A 27,057-nucleotide genomic window follows, 5' to 3' on the forward strand; every position below is an offset into this window, starting at 1 on the left:
CATTCGTCCCTCCATTCACGCCTGTCGCGACACCACTGGAGGCGGGCTGCACGATGTTGGGGCGTGAGCGGAAGACGGCCTAACGGTGTGCGGGACCGTAGCCCAGCTTCATGGAGACGGTTGCGAATGGTCCTCGCCGATACCCCAGGAGCAACAGTGTCCCTAATTTGCTGGGAAGTGGCGGTGCGGTCCCCTACGGCACTGCGTAGGATCCTACGGTCTTGGCGTGCATCCGTGCGTCGCTGCGGTCCGGTCCCAGGTCGACGGGCACGTGCACCTTCCGCCGACCACTGGCGACAACATCGATGTACTGTGGAGACCTCACGCCCCACGTGTTGAGCAATTCGGCGGTACGTCCACCCGGCCTCCCGCATGCCCACTATACGCCCTCGCTCAAAGTCCGTCAACTGCACATACGGTTCACGTCCACGCTGTCGCGGCATGCTACCAGTGTTAAAGACTGCGATGGAGCTCCGTATTCCACGGCAAACTGGCTGACACTGACGGCGGCGGTGCACAAATGCTGCGCAGCTAGCGCCATTCGACGGCCAACACCGCGGTTCCTGGTGTGTCCGCATTGCCGTGCGTGTGATCATTGCTTGTACAGCCCTCTCGCAGTGTCCGGAGCAAGTATGGTGGGTCTGACACACCGGTGTCAATGTGTTCTTTTTTCCATTTCCAGGAGTGTAGTTCTAAGTTCTAGGGGACTAATAACCTCAGTAGTTGAGTCCCATAGTGCTCAGAGCCATTTGAACCATTTTCTTTTGAAGCTTCTCGGCCCGCAAGGTCTGGGCATTCACAGAGTGTGGGTTGGCTGGTAGTTGGGAGCTCCAACGTTAGGCGCGTAATGGGGCCCCTTAGGAACATGGCTGCCAAGGAGGGGAAGGAAGCAAGTGTGCACTCCGTGCGCATTCCGAGGGAAGTCATTCCGGATGTGGAAAGGGTGCTTCCGTATGTCATGAAGAGCACAGGGTGCAGGCAACTGCAGGTGGTGGCTCATGTCGGTACCAATGACGCGTGTCGCTTTGGATCGAAGCTGATTCTGTCTGGTTTCGGGCGGCTTGCGGAAATGGTAAAGACTACCAGTCTTACTTCCGAGATTAAGGCGGAGCTCACCATCTGCAGCATCGTTGATAGAACCGATTGTGGTCCTCTGGTGCAGAGCCGAGTGGAGAGTCTGAATGAGAGGCTCAGGCGGTTCTGTAACCGTGTAAGCTGCAGATTCCTTGACTTGCGCCATCGGGTGATGGGTTTCCGGGTTCCACTTAATAGGTCAGAAGTCCAGTACACACAGGAGGCGGCTACACGGGTAGCGGGGGCTGTGTGGAAGGGACTGCGCGGTTTTTTAGGTTAGTGGGTCCCAGGGAACCACAGAAGGGGCGTCCGTCTAAAAGTGGGCAGGTAAAACACAGTAAGGTAGTTGTATAAACGATTGGTATTGTAGTTGTAAATTGTCGTAGCTGTGTTGGGAAAGAACCAGAGCTCTAAGCCCTAATAGAAAGCACTGAAGCTCAAATAGTTGTAGGTACAGAGAGCTGGCTAAAGCCGGAAATAAGTTCAGACGAAATTTTTTCGACCGATCTAACAGTGTTCAAAAACGATAGATTAAATATAGTTGGTGGTGGAGTATTTATTGCTGTCAGAGGTAGTTTGCCTTGTAGCGAAATTGAAGTAGATAGTTCATGTGAAATAGTATGGGTAGAGGTTATACCTGACAATCGTACTAAACTATTATTTGGATCGTTTTACCGACCCCCCGACTCATAAGACATAGTTGCTGAACAGTTCAAAGAAAACTTGAGTCTCATTTCAAATAAAAACCCGCTCATACAACTATAGCCGGTGGTGACTTCAATCTATCCTCGATATGCTGGAAAAATTATACGTTTAAAGCCGGCGGCAGGCATAAAACATCATCCGAAATTGTACTGAATGCTTTCTCAGAAAATTATTTTGAACAATTCGTTCATGAGCCCACTCGAAGCGTAAATAGTTGCGAAAGCATAATTGACCTTTTAGCAACAAATAATCCTGGACAAATAGTGAGTGTTTTGACGAATGCAGGGATTAGCGACCACAAGGCAGTTGCTGCTAGGCTGAATACTGCAACACCTACAACTATCAAAAAGGAACGCAAAGTATATTTAAAAAAGCTGCTAAAAATGCTCTTAACGCCTTTTTAAGAGACAGTCTTGACGCCTTCCGATCGGATCATGTAAGTGAAGAAAAGTTGTGGAATGTTTCCAAAGAGATATTATCGACAGCAATTGAGAGATATATACCACATAAACTAATAAATGATGGTACTGATCTCCAATGGTACACAAAACGGGTCAGATCGTTGTTGCAGAAGCAACGAAAAAAGCATGTCAAATTTAAAAGAACGCAAAATCCCCAAGATTGACAAAGTTTTACTGAAGTTCGAAATATAGCGCGTACTTCAATGCGAAATGCTTTTAATAATTTCCACAACGAAATACTGTCTCGAAGTCTGGCAGAAAACCCAAAGAGATTCGGGTCATACATAAAGCACACCAGTGGCAAGACGCAATCAATACCTTCACTGCGCGATCACAACGTTGATGTCACTTATGACAGTGCCACTAAAGCAGAGTTATTAAACACGGTTTTCCGAAACTCTTTCACCAAAGAAGACGAAGTAAATATTCCTGAATTCCAATCAAAACAACTGTCAAGATGAGAAACAAAGTAGATATCTTCGGTGTAACAAAGCAGCTTAAATCACTTAATAAAGGCAAGGCCTCCGGTCCAGATTGTATACCAGTCATGTTCCTCCCAGAGTATGCTGATAAAATAGCTCCATATTTAGCAACTATATACAACCGCTCGCTAACAGAAAGATCCGTACCTAAAGACTGGAAAATTGCTCAAGTCACACCAGTACCCAAAAAGGGAAGTAGGAGTAATCCGCTGAATTACAGGCCTATATCACTAACGTCGATTTTCAGTAGGGTTTTAGAACATATACTGTATTCGAACATTATGAAGCACCTCGAAGAAAACGATTTATTGACATATAGTCATCACAGATTCAGAAAATATCGTTCTTGTGAAACACAACAAGCTCATTATACTCATGAAGTAATAAGTACTATCGACAGGGGATATCAAATTGATTCCATATTTTTAGATTTCCAGAAGTCTTTCGACACCGCTCCTCACAAGCGTCTTCTAACCAAACTGCGTGCTTACGGAGTATCGCCTCAGTTGTGCGACTGCATTCGTGATTTCCTGTCAGAAAGGTCACAGTTCGCAGTAATAGACGGAAAGTCATCGAGTAAAACAGAAGTAATATCCAGCATTCCCCAAGGAAGTGTCGTAGGCCCTCTGTTGTTCCTGATCTATATTGAAGACATAGGAGACAATCTGAGTAGACGTCTTAGATTCTTTGGAGTTGATGCTGTCATTTACCGTCTTGTAAAGTCATCAGATGGTCAAAACGACTTGCAAAATGATTTAGATAAGGTATCTGTATGGTGCGAAAAGTGGTAATTGACCCTGAATAAAGAAAAGTGTGAAGTTACTCACATGAGTACTAAAAGAAATCAACTAAATTTTGATTACGAGGTAAGTCACACAAATCTGAGGGCTGTAAATTCAACTAAATACTTACGGATTACAATTACAAATAACCTAAATTGGAACTATCACAGAGATAATTTTGTGGGTAGAGCAAACAAAAGACTGCGATTCATTGGTAGAACACTTAGAAGGTGCAACAGGTCTACCAAAGAGACTGCTTACACTGCGCTTGTCCGCCCTATTCTGGAGTATTGCTGCGGTGTGGGATCCGCATCAGGTGGGATTGACGGATGACATCGAAAAAGTACAAAGAAGGGCAGCTCGTTTTGTATTATTGAGAAATAGGGCAGATTGTGTCAAAGACATGATACGTGAATCGGAGTGGCAATCATTAAAACAACGGCGTTTTTCGTTGCGACGGGATCTTCTCATGAAATTTCAATCACCAGTTTTCGCCTCCGATTGCGAAAACATTCTGTTGGCACCCACCTACATAGGGAGAAATGTTCATCACGATAAAACAAGAGAAATCAGGGCTCGCACAGAAAAATTTAAGTGCTCGTTTTTCCCGCGTGCCGTTCGAGAGTGGAACGGTAGAGAGACGGCATGAAGGTGGTTCATTGAACCCTCTGCCAGGCACTTTATTGTCAATAGCAGGGTAATCACGTAGATGTAGATGTAGATGTGCGACCCTCATGAAACTGAAAGCACGAATTCGAGGAGTTCGTCCACACATACAACAATATGATGTCATCGCTCATCGTCCTGACTTGGCCCCATCTGATTTTCATCCGTTTCCAAAACTTCAAGAACAGCTGTAAGGATTTCACTTTGACAGTGATGAAGCGATACAAGCGAAGGTGAGGTTGTGGCTTTGTCAACAAAGTCAAACACTCTACAGTGACAGCATCAACCAATTGGTCTCTTGATGGGAGAAATGTGTTCATCGCTTGAATGACTATGCTGAGAAAGAGATATGTAGACATCAAGAAGAAAGATGTGCTACAGAACGTGAAATAAGTTCGTTTCACTTTAAAAGCTTTAAGAATTTCCACACAAAAAATTAGGAGGCTTTACTTTTCAGCATGTCCTCATGTATCTAAAGCCATTGCAGGACACCCTACAGTTAAATGACTTAGTAAAGTGCAAGTATTACTGCAGGTTGCTTACATGCAGGAGCAGGGGAAATGACCTCGATAGACTAAACGCAGTTGGCGGTGGCCCTGTTTGTTGCTGTTGGAATTAGTTTATATTGTCGCGAAATTGTACTACATAGTTCCTGTGAGTTAGTATGGGCAGAGGTCATTGTTGACAACCGGAATAAGATAATAATTGGATCCTTTTGCCGGCCTCCTAGTTCAGTTGATACAATTGCTGAAAGGTACAAAGAAAACTTGATTTTGTTTCGAACACGTACCCGACTGATACAATTAGAGTTGGTGGTGACTTTAATTTACCCTCGATATCTTAGCGAAAATACATGTTTAATTCCGAAGGTAAGCATAAAACATCATCCGAAATTGTGCTAAACGCATTCTGAAAATTATTTCGAGCAGTTAGTTCATGAGCCCACGAGAATGGTAAACGGTTGAGAAAACACAATTGACCTCCTAGCAACAAATAATCCTGATTTAATAACAAGCATCAAAACGGATGCAGAGGTTAGTGAACACAGTGTTGTGGTAGCGAGACTGAATGTTGTAACCCCTAAATCCTTCAAAAATAAACGAAAAATATACCCATTCAAAAAAACCAGATAAAAGTTCACTTGACGCCTTCCTGAGAGACAATCTCCAATCCTTTCAGATTAACAATGTAAGTGTAGACCAGAGTGGCTTGAATTCAAAGAAATAGTATCGGCAGCAATTGAGAGATCTTCCTTGGTACACACTGTTACAGAAACAACGGAAAAACATGCCAAATTTAAACAGACGCAAAATCTCCAAGATTGACGATCTTTTACAGAAGCTCGTAATTTAGCTCTGACTTAAATGCGAGATGCTTACAATAGTTTCCACAACGAAACTTTGTCACTAAACCTGGCAGAAAATCCAAAGAGATTCTGGTCGTATATGAAGTAGGCTAGCGACAAGACACAATCAATGTATTCTCTGCGCGATAGCAATGGAGATACTATCGAAGACAGTACTGACAAAGCAGAGTTGCTAAACACAGCCTTCCGAAATGCCTTCACAAAAGAAGACTAAGTAAATATTCCAGAATTCGAATCATGAACACCTCCCAACATGAGTAACGTAGAAGTAGAGATCCTCGGAGTAATGAAGCAACTTAAATCACTTAATAAAAGCAAGTCCTCTGGTCCAGACTGTGTATCAATTACGTTCCTTTCAGAGTATGCTGATGCAATAGCTCCATAGTTAACAATCATACACAACCGCTCACTAGGCAAAAAATCCGTACCCAAAGATTGGAATGTTGCACAGGTCACACCAATATTCAAGAAAGGTAGTAGAAGTGATCCACTAATTTACAGGCCCATATAATTAACGTCGGTATGCAGCAGGAATTGGAACATATATTATATTCGAACATTATGAATTACCTCGAAGAAAACGGTCTATTGACACACAGTCAACACGGATTTAGAAAACATCGTTCTTGTGAAACACAAGCTCTTTACTCGCACGATGTGTTGAGTGCCATCGACAAGGGATTTCAAACTGATTCTGTATTTCTGGGTTTCCGGAAGGCTTTTGACGCTGTACCACACAAGCGGCTCGTAGTGAATTGCGTGCTTATGGAATATCGTCTCAGTTATGTGACTGGATTTGCGATTTCCTGTCAGAGAGGTCACAGTTTGTAGTAATTGACGGAAAGTCATCGAGTAAAACAGAAGTGATTTCTAGGTAGTGTTATAGGCCCTTTGCTGTTCCTTATCTATATAAACGATCTGAGAGACAATCTGAGCAGCCGTTTTAGGTTGTTTGCAGATGACGCTGTTGTTTATCGACTAATAAAGACATCAGAATATCAAAACAAATTACAAAACGGTTTGGAAATGATTTATGTATGGTACGAAAATTGGCAATTGACCCAAAATAACGAAACGTGTGAAGTCATCCACATGAGTGCTAATAAGAACCGTTAAACTTCGGTTACACGATAAATCAGTCAAGTTTAAAGGCCGTAAATTCAACTAAATACCTATAACAATAACGAACAACTTAAATTGGAAGGAACTCATAGAAAATGTTGTGGGGAAAGCTAACCAAAGACTGCGTTTTATTGGTAGGACCCTTATGAAATGTAACAGGTCTGCTAAGGATACTGCCTACACTACGCTTGTCCGTTCTCTTTTAGAATACTACTGCGCGGTGTGGGATCCTTACCAGATAGGATTGACGGAGTACATCGAAAAGTTCAAAGAAGGGCAGCACGTTTTGTATTATCGCGAAATAGGGGTGGGAGTGTCACTGAAATGAATGGTTTGGAATGGACATCATTAAAACAAAGGCGTTTTTCGTTGCGGAGGAATCTTCTCAGGAAATTCCAGTCAGCAACTTTCTCTTCCGAATGCGAAAATATTTTGCTGACGCCGACCTACATAGGAGGAAACGATCACCATGATGAAATATGGGAAATGAGCTCGTACGGAAAGATGTAGGTGTTCGTTATTTCCGCACTCTTTACGATATTGGAGTAATAGAACAATTGTGAGTTGGTTCGATGAACCCTCTGCCGGGCACTTAAATGTGATTTGCAGAGTATCCATGTAGATGTAGATGTAGATGTAGAATGCATGACGTCATGAAGGCTTGGCCTTCTTATCAGTGACATCGTGAAGTCACAACCCTTTCCCCTCCCTTCGCCATCCTCACTCCTCTCCCACCTCCTTTCACTCCTCCCTTCCTCTCCTTATCTCCAGTCACTCTGAAGTGTTGAAAATTGAATAACTAATCACAAAGTCCAAACTGTGCGGAAGTAACTCAATTGTTCTAGTCTGAAATTTAAAGCTGCCCTCCCCTTCTTGTTCTTTTCAACCAAACACAGTAAAATCTTAAAATGATATGTAAAAGTGGCGCTGTTATCCTCTCCCTTTCTCCAACCAATCAAAAATTTAAACTGTTGGAACTATTTCAATATTTTTTTATACCTCACATCCCCTCCCGTCTTCTTTCCGACCAATCAGAGTGTAGTATTAAAATGAGACATTAAAATCGTGCCAGAAGCCCAGTAAAAATTACATAACATCCATTTGAAAGTCATAAATATGCATTATTTCTGTGAAAGACAAGGATATTAGTGTACACATACGTATCTGTGGAGTAAAAATTGCGTCAAGTTACATTATTTCTCTACACATACTTTGTTCTGATGTATAAATGGTGTGAAGTTTCATTATTTCCGCAAGATACGTACTTCTGGCGTAAATACGGTGTCAAGTTACATTAATTCCAAAAGATGTTTTACACATCATTGGTGAAATATTAAAATGATGCACAAAAATTGTGTATGTAAAATTATGTACACTTACATACCTCTGGTGTAATATCAAAATGATGTGAAGATCAAAGATATATGTTAGTTACATAAACTTGATACTGAATTGCACACACACATATACCTGTATTTGGGTGTTGCATGATCTTTTATGACTTTGGAAAGCCACACAGGTAGCAGTGGAAATATGTGATACCATAAATCAGGGTGAGCATCGCATGAGTAATTATTTTCCCCTTTATAAAGCAGAGGGTATTGTGTGCTCTTCCCCATCTATTTACTGGTGCATGTTTACGCAGTAAATGAACCCCAAGGTGTGATTACTAGCATCGCAAGGTAGTATAAACTTTTTGACAATATGCGTAAGTGAGGACAGGACCAAAGATCCATAGGTCTTTCAAATGCTCAAAGGGTTGCTCATAGTCTGGAGTCCGTTGAAACTTTACTCCCTTTATTGACAGTTATGCTAAATGGCCGTAGCACTCCTCCTAAATTTGGTATAATCTTCCTATAGTAATTATGCAAACCTAAAAAGAACTGAAGCTCTTTTTTTGTAACAGCGGTAAAGAATATCAGCATGGTTTGTATAAACCAAAGGTCTTTTGACACACTATCCTGGCTGATAACATACCTAAATAGCGGAATTATTTCAATACAAAATGACACTCCTATAACCTAAGTGTTAGTTGTGTCATTCACAATCTACTAAAGCTATCCCGAAAATGTACCACGTTTTCCTAGATGTATTTAGAGAATGCTATAATATTATATAAGCACATCATACATTGTTTTTATTTATTTTGGACTTGTAATAACCTGTCTAATAGATGTTGGAATGTTTCTTGTTCTTCTTTCTAAATGGCACTCGTCATTATTGGTATTGACCAGATGGACATACGGAACTGTAAATAAGGTCTTAGGCATCTCCTCTGGCGCTAACTCCAACTCATGATAGCCCCTTCACAAAGCCATAGCCTCAAAATAACAACATTGCCCCAGGTCATCCAAAGTTTCTGTGATGCCTGGCATAGGGTATGCATCTGTGATTGTATAGTGATTCAAATATCAATAGTCATAACAGAATCTGAGCTGCTTTTGGTACCATAACTACTGGAACCCCACAGTTGATACTTTCTTCCCTTAATCTGTCAAAGAGTTGTTGGTTTATAACTTCCTTCATCACCAGTTGGAGGTGCAGTGGAACCCATAATGGGTTGCCATATACCAGCAGTTCCTAGTGGGAGTCCTACATTGCATTATTGGTGTAGCTGGCAATGGTATGCGTGAATTGAATAATTCCTTGTATTTCACAACATTTTACACAGATGCCTCTGTCCACTAATTCTTCATCTCCACTTTAAGTGGATATCAGTGCTACTCATGATAGATCCACTTCCCTGATACAGAATTCTTTATGCTGACAGGCCCTATGCAGCTTCAACCAATCTCTTCCACATATGACAAATTATGGCGTCAAAACCTCTGTGGTGCGGGCAATTCCTCGTTGTCTGTCAAAGATTCAACTATATGTAATGTGTTAATTACCAATAGACTCCTACATCCACTGACTAGTTTCCCTATACCTTTCGGAATCTTATCCTGTGAGTCAAGTCAAAAATACAGTGCATGCAGTTTAGTTGACTTCTCTGTCATCTGGGGTGCACCTTGTGGCGTTATGGTTTTTATGGCAGTAAAACCTAAATGGAACGATGTCCCATCCAACTCTACTATATGCCATTCCAGATCAACTTTGGCGTGCGAAATACAGTCCAAGTATGACACTGTAGCTTTTGTCAACCTGAGGAAGTACCTCCTCACAAACCGAGAAGTCTTCCTCCACCACTTGGAAGTTCATTAATGGCAAAATGATAAAATGAATAATACCCTCACCTATGACTTTTAATGTACAATGAGGCATGTTCAGCTCCTTCAGGCAAGTATACGTTGACTTACTATGGATATCCATGATCTGTACCCATTAAAAATTTGTGTGCCCTTCAACCTACAAGCTGGTTAAACCATGATGCAGCGTACAGGTATCCTGTGCTCACATTCACTAGGAATGCTCCACAGTGGCTGCATCGTACCCTTTTTCTTTTAAAGCTGGGGTGTGAGATCTAACCCTTGAGCAACTGCAGGGCTGTTCCCATCCAGAGTGTCCATCTTTCTTGTACCTCCCACCCTAACGTTTCCTAAAACTCTGCCACATTTTACCAGGCGAGCCACAAAGATAGCAAACGATTTCTACATTAAAGATGACCTCCTTTTCATTCATCCTCGTCAATGCATCCATTTCCACCAACACTAGTGCAGTCGCTACAGCTCCATTTCAGAATTCTGAAAATTCCACTTGTACTTTATGTGAAATTTGGCCGGCAAATCCAACAAGCACATTCTGGTCTGCTTCCTGCAGAATGGCCCTGTTGGCATCAATGTCATTCTTTAAGTCAAAAGTATTTTTATTCGTGATAAAAATCTCGTTTTTCCATCCATACTATTCCACGAAGCCCTCCTGCAGCTCTTGAAAAAACTGAGCGCTATAGAATTGTTAGTGGATGATTAAATATACCATAGCATCCCCTGTCAACTTCAACCAGTTATACATACTGTAGTAAGTGCTTGTCATTCCATCCTTCTACCCCATCCAAAATTTAGCAGCTGCCTGTAAATTATCAGTAAAAGTAAAAATATCTTCACTTGATCTGCATCATTAACATTGAAACGTCCCCTTTTTGAAGAATTATACAAGACTGTGCTTTAACTGACACCCAATATTTTGTTAGCGCAACGCAATCTAACTTTCAGAAATATCCCTACAAAAGAATGTCCCTGACTAACATTAAACTATACCTTTCACAAATCACTTACCTCACAAAAATCTTCGCTACTCAAGCTACTGCAATACAGCGAGCGCCACTACTGCCAGCTAAATAAAAGATTCAAAGTACTGAAGGCACTAACTACTGATAGGCATAGTTAGCAAATGAAAGATTTTTATAGAGAACAACCAATGTATTTACCTCAATAGTCATAATATATATAGCAGTTCATGACAAATTTCAAAACTCCGCCATCTCTCTCCCCACATCCACCACTGCTGGCGGCTCACCTCCAACTGCGCAACGCTACGCGCTGTTCACATCCAGCTGCCGCTGCCCAACACTACAATGGCAGACAACAATGCAAAGCAGCCACAGACTGCACACAGCACAGCCAGTGATTTTCATACAGAGGTGGCGTTACCAATAAAAAAACCTAAACAGCCTACTTACATAGCCCCCACGCTCCCCACAAAAAATTTTACAAATTGTTTTGGGCACTGGGCAGTACATTGCATGGGGGCTTAATTAAAATATATAATGCAAATAATTTTAATTTTTTGATTCAGTAGCTGTCTGTTCGGTTACGAAGTCTCGTAACGGTTGGCCCTGACTAGTATTATTACGCTGACTGCAAAGAACAACAACAAAGAATAAAATGGAAATTTTCATTAACACAATTAATTAATTAAGTCCCCAGCAACTATAAAACCTACGAAACCAAAGCACAAGTGTAACTGTTCTGTGTGTGGAAGTATGACTCAACGTACGCATCTGGCACGGTTCTTCTTCAACAACACAAGAAATTTTAAATATCATTTATACTGAATTAATTAAAGAAAATAGAAATACCATAATTACTCAAGAAAACCAGAATTACACTCTAATATAAGAACACAAGCCAGATGCTTTGTTGACTGAACCTGTAATGACGCGTTATTCAGGACATTGAAATAATGAGAAAGAAAAGAAAAGTAGTTTGTTACCTTAATTTATATTGATGAAAAGCACTCTAGACATTACAATCTCTCCACACTGACTCGCTACTATCACATCTCAACAAGAACTTTTCAGTATCACATCTCAGCAAGCACTGCCTACTAGCTCATCTCAACAAACACTCCTCACTACGACATCTCAGCACTGACTACCACGAGTTCTCCCAAAGCACTGCCCACTACGAGTTCTCAATAATCACTGCCAGTGGAGGCGGCGGAACAATGCTCTCTAGCGCGATCTCTGGCGCTGTGGCTCAGTGTAGCCACCTTTCATATGCCCTTCCTCCACGGGCTAGAATTTGATGGTATTTTTGCCAGCATTGGTGGTGAAAATACCACCAAATTCGTCAAAAAAATACAGACAAAAATAAAAGATAATATTAATGCGTAAATATCATATAACTAGATAAATTTTTGGCTTTGCACTGACCTTTCAATAACCTAATATATAAAATACAGTAAGCAATACAAATTCTTTCATACATGTGACTTTACATAACAGTTTACACAAGTATTATGTGGTTAAACAGTTCAATCAATAGCGTCAGCAATGACGAATATGTGCAGGTAAGAGTCTCATAACTTTTCACAAACAGTAATACACAAAAAAATCAGTTTATACAAATATTCACATAAACGCTTTCCATAGCTCAAGAATAAGCAGTTGACAGTTCCAGCAGTAGCACCCAGCAATGGTCAACAGGTGCAAATACCAACAAGTAACATTTTTTCAGTAGAAACAGTCCATCAGTGGCACACAGTAATGTTGAATAGGTGCAGACACCAACAAGTAACACCATTTCAGTATAAGCAGTTCCATTAGTGGCACCAGCAATGTTGAGCAGGTGCACACAGCAACAGGTGACATCTTTTCAGTAGAAGCAGTCCATCAGTGGCACCCCGCAATGTTGAATAAGTGCAGACACCAACAAGTAACACCATTTCGGTAGAAGCAGTCCATCAGTGGCACCCAGCAATGTTGAGCAGGTGCAGACACCAACAAGTAACACCATTTCAGTAGAAGCAGTCCATCAGTGGCACCCAGCAATGTTGAGCAGGTGCAGATATCAACAAGTAACACCATTTCGGTAGAAGCAGTCCATCAGTGGCACCCAGTAATGTTTACCAGGTGCTGACCGCAGTCCATAAAATTCACTATCACTAATCACACTGTTCATCAGCAGAAATTAAACATGTCCTAGTGGCACCAATCATGTAGAAAAAGTGCAAATAACAGTTCATAATATTCCCTATCACTAATCACACAGTTCATCAGCAGAAATTAAATATGTCCAGGTGGCATCCACCATGTTGAAAAGTGCAGCACCATCACTAATCAGACAGTTCAGGCATGAACAATAGTTTGAATACACATACAATGCTTTTACACTAAACATACAAATCATAACAAACACACAAATGATATCAGATAATTGTCCTATTAACTATTACAATACACAAATACCAGTAAACCTATAATATTTATGGGTGTCAGTGCAAGCCACAATAAACAAGTAAAATAATATTTAGGAGATAGGTTGGGATCACTTCTCTGGGATTATAAAAGGAAAACACACAAAACACACTCACTCATCTTTCATCCACATTAGTGCTACTGTGTAATTGAATAGTGTTAACTGTGTAAATGCAATTCTGTCAAAATTTTATGTTCATCATGTGTATCAAGTAGTAGTGGCAGCAATGTATAACAGTCAATAATAGTTAGTCAACGTCATAGTCATCATGTCAAGACCAATGTTTGCCAAGCCAGATCAAAATGTACGGTTGCTGAACAACTGTCAGTGAGCCAAGATATGCAAATGCTTCCTCTCTCCAAAAAAAAAGTATATACTGCTTAGTGATTTGACAAAGTGTGTGTGTAGACAATCTTCTTTCTACTTGAGTGTTCTAGTTTGCCATCTTCATCCTCCTTGTTCCATATAGACCAACCAAAAAAAATATGCTCCTCACTTACTTCACCTCTTATCCACCAAAACTCCAATAATCATCAGCATCACATAATCTCAATACTTCACTAATACCTCTTCAATACGTCGATACATATAAACCTTATCATCAATATCATTTACCTTACCTCTTGTCCACTAAAACTCCAATAATCATCAACTTCACATAATCTCAATACCCCTATAATACCTCTTCAATACGTCGATATATATAAACCTCAGCACCAATATCATTTCACTTCCATAACAACTCTTTCCTCTAGTCAGTCTCCTCGAACAAGTACAGACAAAATCCTAGTGCAACTTCATTTCAGCATCCCATACAATCCGAAGACACAGTATCCACACACAACCTCTGTGTAATCCATCTGACCCAAATTTTCTACTCATTATAAATTATAAGATACATTTTGGTTCCTTGTCCATCATTAAATAAAAGAAATGCATACATGACCTCTAACAGACTTAGTTTGAATAACTCTCAGTAATTAAGTACGATTACGAAGTGTTAATGCTCATAATATTTCACAGTGTGTACACCACTTCAAGAATTATGGCAAACAGAAGCAAACATGTGGAGTATTTCTCGTGTCAAGTGTCACTTCCTATTTCAATTGCTCACGAAGAATGCAGTGTAATAACTGTCAATGGTCTAAACCTAGTGTTGGTATGTCATGTCGTTAGCTTCCTTCCTATTAGCATAAATTTATACAGCTTCCATAAAACCTCCAGCTCATGTGACTTCTAAGCAGTTTCTTGTACCAATGTCGTTCGTAGAATTATAGCAGTTCATTTTCTTATCTTAAAAATATCAGGCACTGAGCGTAAGCAATACATGCAATATCGCGACAATATACCAGTAGCGAACAGAATGTCAACAAGTGGATGCAGCACAATCCCTATAACGAGGCTCTGCCAAGCGAACAATCTACAATTAATACAATAGTGTAACCTAATCTTCATGTTTGTACACTGTACATCAGCATTGCTATATTCTAAATTGAAGAGTAGTTATGACAACAAAACAGAAATGTGTAAATATGCAATCCATACGCACAGCAGCAAACATATATCTTACGTAATAAACAAGTGATTAGCATCATATCAGCATAAGCAAATAAATGTTCATATGTAATCTTTAAAAAGTAAACATGAAGGCGCAAGCAGATAAATCACAAAGTGTAACCTACATACATAACCACTGTCAGCACAACTAATCAGGTGACAATTATAACTTAAATAAATAAACACAACAGGCACATAATAAAAAATTATGACATCAGTGAAAAGGCATAGCAGCCAAGCGATGCATAATATACATAAGTATCAACACTGGTCATTAATCAATAATTGTCAAAATCAGTAAATGTACACAAGCACGTCGCTTCACAAGTAAATTCATGGAACATGAAATTTAGCACAAAGTCTGAATCACGTAATCGCGAGCAGCAAATTACGTCTAAAGTACGTACCTAGGTGGAATTATGTTACCTGAAAAATAAACTCAATTAATCATTACCTTTTTAGTTTATTAGTTTCATCTTCGAAATTACATTCTTCCTGAAATTTTCTCGATAGTAAGTCCTCTTAACGTCGGACATGCACAGAATTTACCTGAAGGTCTTAAATATTTTATACAACCGTATCCTGAAAAATACTGAACGTTAATAACATAATTTATAAAGTCACCATAGCTTTATACTGAATTTAGTCGGAGAAATTAGACTGTGTATTTGTTTACGTCTGTCAGTGCATTCGCACTGAGCGCTCGATCAGCTGTAGACGCGTGACGTAGAAGGTGATTGTTTGCGGTCAACGACAGCCTTGTGCGGCGCGCAGACTTCACTGTTGCTTTGAGTACGCGCCTCCGCCAGAACACGACGCGGTATCCTTGTACTCTCCGTGTGTTTACGTAGCTGTTAGTTTCTCACAAGTATGTCATTCCACAAAAATTTTAACGTTAGATATGTGATGTATTCCCTTAGAGCGCCGAGATTTAAGAGTTTCTACTTCAACAGTGTTATCATGAATAATTTTGCGAACTCTATATGGACCGTTATAAAGCAGAAAAAATTTGCGACACAAGCCTTTTCCTTTCTGAGACAATCGATGAGACTTAATTAATACCTTTTGACCAACTGACAAGATTTTTAAACGACCAGGACGTTTCGCTGATTTCTCTCTTCTAGCAGCCGCAGACGCAATATTTTGTAGAGCCAGGTTGACAACTTCAGAATGCCGCAGTTTCCGTGAAGGCGGAAAAGGAACGATTTCAGAAATGCGATTTGACGGTGCTTTATTTTTTAATATCAATAGAGGCGGTAAAGAAGTTGAGTCATTAGGAAGTTCATTCAGAATGTTTTGAAAAATATGAAGATACTGATCCCACGTTCTGTGATTCTGATGACAATAAAGTCGGCACAATTTATTGATTTCCTTCATCCATCTCTCTGAAGCATTAGATTGAGGGTGAAAAAGTGAAATAAAAATTGGTTTAATCTTACGACGCCGTAGAGTACGAAGCCAAATTTTAGAGCGAAACTGTGATCCATTATCTGATATAACCTTATCAACATGACCAACTTCTTTAAGAAAATGTTTGATGAAAGCATTAGATACTGAACGAGCTGTTGCTTTGCGTAAAGGTGTAAAACATACATATTTTGATGTCAATTCCACTGCTACGAAAATGTACGCAAAACCATTAGTAGAACGAACCACTGGACCGAACAAATCGACTGCAGCCATGTCCTTTAATTTCGCTGGAATGATAGGAAACAACGGTGCTCTGTGAGAAATCGTTGGCGGCTTAGCTTTTTGACATAATTTGTATTTGGCAAGAACAGTTCGAATACGTTTTTCCATATTACTGAAGTAGCAATTTTCTCGTAATTTATGAAAGCATTTTCTGGGACCAAAGTGCGCATAACTGAAATGTGTAAACGAGGTGTGGCCAAATCATCCAATCTAACAAAGCGTCTAAGAAAATTACAGACACCAAGGAAACTACGAACATCACGTTTTGTGGAAGGAACAGCATAATTACGAATAGCGTCTAGTTTCTCTGGATCAGGAAGAATACCTTCTGTAGAAATAATGTGACCGAGAAATTTCACCTGAGAACGACCAAATTCAGATTTTTCCAAGTTCACTGTAATGCCAACTCTTGCAAAAATACGTAATAATGAATCCAAAATTTTGTTGTGCTCACTCCAAGAATGTTTAGCAATAAGAATATCGTCAACATATGAAGTAATATTGTCACGAAGATAAACAGGTAAAATTTCATTTAAGCTACGAATGAATGCTGCTGAAGATACAGTAAGTCCAAACGGTAATTTCCGAAACTGGTAACAGTTACCAAAGGCTAAAAAGGCAGTATATTTTCTACAATCAGGGTGGAGTTCTATTTGCCAAAAACTTGCGCGCATATCAATCGTGGATAAAACTTTAATTCCATGGAAATGTTGAAGAAGTTCATCTAAATTTTGTGGACGGTCAGTTTCAGGAATAATAATATTATTTACCTGTCTGGAATTCAGAACCAAACGAATTGACCCATCCTTTTTAAGAACAACGTGTAATGGGCTGGTATAAGGGCTGACTGCTGGCTCAATAATGCCCTGATCTAACATGTATTGAAGTTCATTCTTAACCTTGTCTCTGTAAGCCAAAGGAATAGCGTACGTTTTCCCGCGAAATGGTGTGTGTTCTTTTACTTTAAATAAATATTGTAAGCCTTGTATAGTTCCTGTGTGATGACTAAACACTGTAGCATGTGAAGTCAAAATATGGTGCAGCTCTTCTCTTGCAACGTCATCTGGCACTTCAGCTTTTTTAACCTTTTCATTAATTAATTCTTCGCTACTAATTATATCCTCCATCGCGTCTCTGTATCTATTGTCATTGTCATGAATAAACACACTGTCGTCATAATGCTCAACGAAAACATCAGAAGTAAGAAACCTTAAACATTTTGTATCTGATTCAGATCTTGCTAAACACTCGAAAAATTTCAAACATTTCGGCATTCCGCAACAGTCAAATTCACACTTCCTTCTTTAAAGTTCAAAATTGCCTTATGTGTGTTAAGAAACTCCATACCTAATATAATCTGTGTACTGAGTAATGGAACAATAATAAAATTAGCAGACAATTCGTATCCTTGACAAATGAAATTTAGGTTGGTCTGTTGTTTAACTTCCACACCTTTTCCAGAAATCGCTCCTCGAATTGTAGTTTTAGAAATAGGTAACACAGGACAGGCAATAGTTCTTTCACATATACGAAAAACTGATTCACTAATGACGTTCAATGGGCTCCCAGAATCTAGAACTGCAGTGAACTTATTCTTACCCACACATAGTTCAATAACAGGATGTAAAAATGCGTCTACATTATTCTCCTTTTCGCCTAGCAAAATGTCTCTCATATCTTCCAGGCGTACGTAGTGTAAAGTTGTAGTGTCATTACTTTCTGACCCGTCTATATTGCTGCCAGAAGCCGAAGCTGCTAGTCATTGTCGATTGTTTGCGTCACGTCTTTGATTATTCCCGACATTTCGCGGATCAATTTCTACTATTTCCACTTGTCTCTCTGAATTTCTGTCACGCGGAGGATGCCAATTAGGTCCTTCCTGTCTGTTAGATGCGACTTCTTGGTTGTGTCTGTTATTAAAATTTCTGTTTTCCTGTCTGTTTGCATAACTACTTCTTGTATAATTTCGACTGTCACTTCTGTAATTATTGTTGTATCTACTACCCTGGTCATTTCTGTAGTAAGAATTTCTATTATTGTATGGATAATTTCTGTCTTGATGATACCGATTACTGTTTCCGTATGATTGATCATTCCGGTAAGAATTACCGTTATTATAATTGTCTGTGTAATTTCTGTTAGAACGTCTGTTATTGTCATAAGGCTGGTATCTATTGTCCTGTCTGTTACGTCTGTCATTCTCAAAATTACCCATATAACGCCCGTTCCGATCACTATCCCTTTTCTCTGAAAATCTATCGTAATTACTGTTACGGAAAAAGTTACAAGAAGTCCCGTCGTCGTTGTCATACTCAAGTTCTTGTAACAAAGTCTTAAAAGTCTCAATGTCGTCTTTACATATTCCGGCTAAAGCAATTTGTCTTATGGATTGTGGCAGCTTATTTAAACAAATGCGAATTAATTCAGTCGGGCTATAAGGGTTGGAAAGGAACTGATTCTTTCGAATCATGTCTTCAAAATATTCCGCTGGCGTGCGGAACTCAGACTGTTTGAAATTACGCTGCATAATAAGACTGTGTTTGACTCTGTCTTGCGTGTTTTCGGACCAATATGCCGATAGAAATGCATGATAAAAATCATTCAGATTATTACAATCTCTAATGAGTGCGCGCATCCGCGTCGCCGGTTCATTTTCTAAATATCCACACATAAATTCCAGTTTGTGACTTAGTGGCCAATTCGGTGGGAGTGCATACATAAATTGATCTAACCATGCACATGGATGTATGTCATTCTTAGAATTGCGGAAGATCTTAAATTTCCGAACAGTCAAAAAGTGTTTATAGTCAAAGTTTTCGCCACGTGGCGACAAAGACCTACCGCGTCTGTTCCAGTCCCAATGTTGATTATTGTCAAGTTCGCGCGCCTGGCGCTCCCTTGTTGCATCCCGTAAATGAAACAAATTATTTTCTTCAAACCCCTCCGCTAACTGTGATTCCAAATTTCTTTTGCTGTCCTTTCCTACGATTTCGCCTTCAATTTGTTTGACTTGCTTTCGTAATGCCTCAACTTCCCTTTTAACGCGTTCATTAAATTTTCCCTGATTTTCAACATGCTTACTTATGTTCTGGTACTCTTCGATTTCTGCAAATGGTAATGGAACTGTATCATCTGAATCTCTATCCCCATTTAAACTAAGACTTGTCAATTTATCTGAAATCTCCTCAACTCTTTCCGATAAGTCACCTATTTGTTCTTTCTGTTTACTTACGTCTTCCGTAAGTGTCGCGACTCGGGTTTCAGTATTGACACATTTGGTAGTTAACTGTTCATATTGTTGTGTTAGATTATTTATTCTGTCATTTGGTACGAATTCCTCGATTCTCTCAAATATTTCTTCCTTATCATGTGCACGTTGTAAATTTAACTCTGAAAATTTTTGTACTATCACGCGATCTCTTTCCTCCTGTTCTCTATCCTGTTCCCTTTGTCTAATCTCTACTGCAATTAATCTATTATTGTGAGCATTCAAAATCGGTTGTACTTCTTCTCTGATTTCTTTCTTTAATTCATCTTTCATGTTTTTGAAACATGTCCCTATTCGTGAGTCTAACCGTGTTTCCATTGTTCCCATCTGTGTTTTTAACTCGGATCCAAACCGTGTTTCCATTGTTCCCATATCAGTTTTTAATTCAGATCGTAAAGTTCCCATCTCTGTTTTAATTGTTCCTATTTGTGATCCCAGTGATTCCATTGTTCCCCTCTGTGTTTTTAATTCAGATCCAAACCGTGTTTCCATTTTTAATATAGCACTCATCAACTGCTCCATAGTAACTGATTCGAAACTCCTTTCGCCCCTAACATGTCCCGCAAAACCAGTTTCCTTCGTCATAGCTGTAAAGCTATCTGTGTTCGATACTATTTCAGACTCTTCTATCGTTAATCTCGTATTCTGTGAATTTCCTGATTGAGAAAAATTTTGAAATGGTTCCGGACTATTTTCCCGACTTATTAAATTGTTTTCCACTCCATTATTCATCATACTGTTGTCCTGTGTTGGCGAGTTCGCCATGTCAACAATTTCGTCATTCTCACTGTCCTTCATTTCTGCCTTTTTCATCGACCGCGTAATCATTTACAAAACATACAAAACTCGTCACTATATGAAATTACACACAATGACACTTTATCTCCAACAATACCATTCACACGAAATGTTTCCCTCAAACACGATTAATCGAACAATTGAAATAATTGCACTAATTGTCAAACCCATAGACAAGACAACAGAAATGAAATTTTGCAAAAAAAAAAAAAATACCATTAGAAGAATGACAATTACCAAATCTACACATGCAAAATAGACTACAATTGCTAAACTACAAATTACTACAACAATACTACTGTCTACTATTTTTACAATCAGAAGATTCCAAGGGACGATCCGAAGCAGCGGTCGCCACGTGCATGGGGGCTTAATTAAAATATATAATGCAAATAATTTTAATTTTTTGATTCAGTAGCTGTCTGTTCGGTTACGAAGTCTCGTAACGGTTGGCCCTGACTAGTATTATTACGCTATCTGACTGCAAAGAACAACAACAAAGAATAAAATGGAAATTTTCATTAACACAATTAATTAATTAAGTCCCCAGCAACTATAAAACCTACGAAACCAAAGCACAAGTGTAACTGTTCTGTGTGTGGAAGTATGACTCAACGTACGCATCTGGCACGGTTCTTCTTCAACAACACAAGAAATTTTAAATATCATTTATACTGAATTAATTAAAGAAAATAGAAATACCATAATTACTCAAGAAAACCAGAATTACACTCTAATACAAGAACACAAGCCAGATGCTTTGTTGACTGAACCTGTAATGACGCATTATTCAGGACATTGAAATAATGAGAAAGAAAAGAAAAGTAGTTTGTTACCTTAATTTATATTGATGAAAAGCACTCTAGACATTACAATCTCTCCGCACTGACTCGCTACTATCACATCTCAACAAGAACTTTTCAGTATCACATCTCAGCAAGCACTGCCTACTAGCTCATCTCAACAAACACTCCTCACTACGACATCTCAGCACTGACTACCACGAGTTCTCCCAAAGCACTGCCCACTACGAGTTCTCAATAATCACTGCCAGTGGAGGCGGCGGAACAATGCTCTCTAGCGCGATCTCTGGCGCTGTGGCTCAGTGTAGCCACCTTTCAACATATTTGTTAAAATTTTTTATAATCGTAATTACAATAACAAAGAAATCAAATGCACACACTTATTGATACAATGTTGGTCAAAAGCTAAAATTTTCTCACAGTCCATGAAGATAGTCCTGATCATTCATCATAATAGTAATTACAGTTTTTTTTTTTTACAAAGTCTCTTTAGTAAAAGAAATTGCACACAGAAGTAGTGGATTTCCATGCAGTCTTGAAGAAGTAGCGTTGTCCTTCCAACGGAAAGACAGTGCTGACTCTTGGCATGCTGACAGGTAATGGGCCACAACAGAGCAAACCCACCACAGAGTCAGTCGAAGTTTTGAAGAGTATTGGTGGGTAGGTCATCACAGAGCAGACCCACTGTAGTCCTGGTAGAGATTACGGTATTGGTGGGCCATCAGAGGCGCAGACCCACTGCAGTCCTTGTAGGAATAATGGTACTGATGGATCATCAAAGATGTAGACCCACTGTAGTAATTTATGGTACTGCTGAGTCAGCAACGACGTAGACCCACTGTAGTCCTCGTAGAGACGGCCAGCAGCCATCCGTTGTGACTGTGCAGGTGCACAATCACAATTGAAGAGTCTTGCGGATAATATAGCAAGTCCATAACCACCACTTGTGCACTCACAAAGTTTTTGGAATTGTCCTTAGAACCAGCAATGCTGTTATCCAGTCCCTTGTTGAATTATTAACACACATACAAACACTAACAGTCCCTACTTCTCACATATTGTCCATATACTATGACCAACAGAAACGTGTGCAGTGAAATGTAACTTACAAGTTAATAATATGATGAACTGGTGTCAATTACAATTTTATAACATAAGAATACAATTATAAAGGTACAAAATACATCATTAAAGAACATAACAATACAGATAACATTTGTAGTACAGGCTTTACAAAAGAATCAAAATAACATATACAACAGTGTTACAGGAATTATGACATAAGTAGATACATAAAAGATCAGAATAAATTTTGAAACATCCACTTCACACATGAGCATTAAAACAAAACAGAATAAATAATGTCTAAGCATATTTACAAGTTAAATAACATATTATTAATACCAATTATATTTGAGGATAACAGTATTCCTCTGAAACGTCCCCTTTTTGAAGAATTATACAAGACTGTGCTTTAACTAACACCCAATATTTTGTTAGCGCAACGCAATCTAACTTTCAGAAATATCCCTACAAAAGAATGTCCCTGACTAACATTAAACTATACCTTTCACAAATCACTTACCTCACAAAAATCTTCGCTACTCAAGCTACTGCAATACAGTGAGCGCCACTACTGCCAGCTAAATAAAAGATTCAAAGTACTGAAGGCACTAACTACTGATAGGCATAGTTAGCAAATGAAAGATTTTTATAGAGAACAACCAATGTATTTACCTCAATAGTCATAATATATATAGCAGTTCATGACAAATTTCAAAACTCCGCCATCTCTCTCCCCACATCCACCACTGCTGGCGGCTCACCTCCAACTGCGCAACGCTACGCGCTGTTCACATCCAGCTGCCGCTGCCCAACACTACAATGGCAGACAACAATGCAAAGCAGCCACAGACTGCACACAGCACAGCCAGTGATTTTCATACAGAGGTGGCGTTACCAATAAAAAAACCTAAACAGCCTACTTACAACATTCTTGGCCAGTGGCCAAGCTATGTAAGGTTGATAGTGGAGTGACAGTGACCTCGTGGTGAGAGCCGACACTGTGATGGATGTGGACTTGATGACTCGCCTTTCTGCCCAGATGGACAGTATTTGTACATGCTAAAGCTGGTTTGTTGTGTTGTTGCTGCCGCAAAGGTCATATATGTCCATGCCGAAATGTTCCTGGTTTTGGTAATTATCTGGGCACTCGCAAATGGCCAGCGTCACCTAGCAGGTTCTGTGGTGCAATACTAGTCCATCATACTGCAGCAAATGTCCACTTCATTGCATAGAACGCTCTTACCTAGGCTTGTGGCATTGCTTTTGAGTTGGCACATTTTTTTTGTTTTTTTTTGTTTTGTTTTTTTGGTTGAGGTGAATTCCTCTCCTATTCCGACACCTGCTTAGATTAGGATCATAGTCACAAAGTGGTGATCTTTGAAAGAGAGTTTGGATCATTTTAAAGCAGTTTAACTTCTCTGCAGACTTCTTTCGAAGCAGGAGTGGTGCCAACTTCGACAATCCACGCTATTATTAATTCATCTCCAGAATACCTTCACACATCCTATACCGTTTCCCAAGGTCTTCCTAGGGTCTTGGATGGTGTGCCTATGATCTTGCAAAATAAGATCTCTCATATTCTGAACATTGTCTTGTATTAGGCCAATTGAGCACCGATCAGAGCATTTATCATCAACAGATGCTTGTCCCTTTGAGAAATAGTTATAAGAGTCGTAAGTCTGTATCTGACCTAAAATGTTATCTCAGAAAGCGTACTTCAATAGTCAATACGTTTTTACAGTGGCCTTTCCAAGTTTGGGACAAAACTTCGTGCATAAAACGCTTCTCTTTCAGACCAGCTGTTGCAAAACCTTAAGCTCATGGAAACACAACAATCGAAATGTGTTCAAAAAAATGGCTCTAAGCACTATGGGACTTAACATCTGAGGTCAACAGTCCCCTAGACTTACAACTACTAAAACCTAACTAACTTAAGGACATCACACACGTCGATGCCCGAGGCAGGATTCGAACCTACGACCGTAGCAGGAGCGCGGTTCCGGACTAAAGAGGCTAGAACAGCTCGGACACAGCGGCCGGCCGAAATATGTTCACCAGAAACTTACCAAAAACTACAGTTCGCGGCCACTTGCTTGCTGATTCAAGAAGGGTGTATGAGGAGAATTCTGTCGGTATTTCATTGTATTCGTAAACATTTGTGTTCAAATTTCCAGCAGTATGTGAACTATTAGATACTGCTCCGTAAATTGTCTGGTCTCTTACTTTTGCGCAATAGCAGAGCTGGAGAGTCACAGTAGCTGGAACATGAAGTTAATCTCTTTGGATTGTACAATCAGTGGTCAAGAGAGCATGCAACATTGCAGCTGTTCGTGTCGTCACCAGACGAGATACCGAACATGATGTCAGCTGGCCATTCCGCGATGCAACTATCACAACTGGAAATGTCGGTTGGGGTGCTGCCCATGTCCGCCACGGAAGCACTGCTTTCTCTGAGAGTGGAGCAGCGCCGCTGCCGGCAAGCGCACGAGTCCCCACTCGCCATCAGTCCCGACTACTACACCTACGGCTTATGTCGCCTCCAGTGCCGCATAGACCTCGCTACCAAGCTGTGCGGTTGCGTGCCCTACTTCTATCCACGGCAAGGTAAGCACAGACGAGTAAGAAAGTAACTACATAGACAAAAATCAATAGCTTATTAGGCTTTATACACTACTGGCCATTAAAATTGGTACACCAAGTAGAAATGCAGTTGATAAACTGGTATTCATTGGACAAATATATTATACTAGGACTGCCATTTGATTACATTTTCACGCAATTTGGGTGCATAGATCCTGAGAAAACAGCACCCAGAACAACCACCTCTGGCCGTAATAACGGCCTTGATAAGCCTGGGCATTGAGTCAAACAGAGCTTGGATGGCGTGTACAGGTACAGCTGCCCATGCAGCTTCAACACGATACCACAGTTCATCAAGAGTAGTGACTGGCGTATTGTGACGAGCCAGTTGCTCGGCCACCATTGACCAGACGTTTCCAATTGGTGAGAGATCTGGAGAATGTGCCGGTCAGGGCAGCAGTCGAACATTTTCTGTATCTAGAATGGCCCGTACAGGACCTGCAAAATGCAGTCGTGCATTATCCTGCTGAAATGTAGGCTTTCGCATGGATCGAATGAAGGGTAGAGCCACGGGTCGTGACACATCTGAAATGTAACGTCCACTGTTCAAAGGGCCGTCAATGCGAGCAAGAGGTGACCGAGACGTGTAACCAATGGCACCCCATACCGTCACACCGGGTGATACGCCAGTATGGCGATGACGAATACACGCTTTCAATGTGCGTTCACCTCCATGTCGCCAAACACATATGCGACCATCATGATGCTGTAAACAGAACCTGGATTCATCCGAAAAAATGACGTTTTGCCGTTCCTGCACCCAGGTTCGTCGTTGAGTACACCATCGCACGCGCTCCTGTCTGTGATGCAGCATCAAGGATAACTGCAGCCATGGTCTCCGAGCTGATAGTCCATGCTGTTGCAAGCGTTGTCGAACTGTTCGTGCAGATGGTTGTTGTCTTGCAAGTGTCCCCATCTGTTGACTCAGGGATCGAGACGTGGCTGCACGATGCATTATAGCCATGCGGGTAAGATGCCTGTCATCTCGACTGCTGGTGATACGAGGCCGTTGGGATCCAGCACGGCGTTCTGTATTACCCTCCTGAACCCACCGATTCCATATTCTGCTAACAGCCATTGGATCTCGACCAACGCGAGCAGCAATGTCGCGATACGATAAACCGCAATAGCGATAGACTAAATCCGACCTTTTGTCAAAGTCGGAAACGTGATGGTACGCATTTCTCCTCCTTACAAGAGGCATCACAACAACGTTTCACCAGGCAACGCCGGTCAACTGCTGTTTGTGTATGAGAAATCGGTTGGAAACTTTCCTCGTGTCAGCACGTTGTAGGTGTCGCCATCGGCGCCAACCTTGTGTGAATGCTCTGAAAAGCTAATCATTTGCGTATCACAGCATCTTCTTCCTGTCGGTTAAATTTCGCGTCTGTAGCATGTCATCTTCATGGTGTAGCAATTTTAATGGCCAGTAGTGTAACTATTTTTACTCCATCACAAAATGACAGCAACCGCAATCTGTTTGCATACAGGTAAGTTGTAAACACAACTCGTCCACACTCAGCAACAAGTAATTAAGCTGCAAACATTTATGCACTCATTTCATTATTCTCCGCTTATGGATTTCGGTAATTAAGGAAACCATGTTAACCAGACTGACAAAAGTTTTACTTAATACAGATAGCAGTTCTGTCTTCGAAAACCTGAAGAATCTGGCACTCGAAACAGTCAGTTCTCAGAGATAATGGTATAGTACCACTGCCGGTAATGCTTATCGTTTGTATGTGATACTATGTCCATTTTAGATAGCGTGCGAGTAATGTGCATCTTTGTCTCCTGACTGAAGTTACTGTAGCTGTAATCGTCTGTGTCCAGATGTGTAATGGCGTGAGCGACGTGTTGAGTAGGTGGGTTGGAGGGCTGCATCGACAATCTACAGACTCAGAAGACGGCTGGCCTATTTACAGCCAAAATATCAGC

General features: G+C 40.4%; 1 protein-coding gene across 1 annotated transcript in view; it reads left to right on the forward strand.

Annotated features, from left to right (window-relative positions):
- LOC126252885 (uncharacterized) overlaps nt 1-27,057 on the forward strand; it is a 213,062-nt gene that overhangs the window by 129,870 nt on the left and 56,135 nt on the right. The window contains exon 6 of the mRNA XM_049953890.1: nt 24,804-25,083. Coding sequence (XP_049809847.1) covers nt 24,804-25,083 — 280 coding nt within the window. The remainder of the gene's footprint in view (nt 1-24,803; nt 25,084-27,057) is intronic.

This window comes from Schistocerca nitens, chromosome 1 (assembly GCF_023898315.1).
Source record: "Schistocerca nitens isolate TAMUIC-IGC-003100 chromosome 1, iqSchNite1.1, whole genome shotgun sequence".
NCBI lineage: Eukaryota > Metazoa > Arthropoda > Insecta > Orthoptera > Acrididae > Schistocerca > Schistocerca nitens.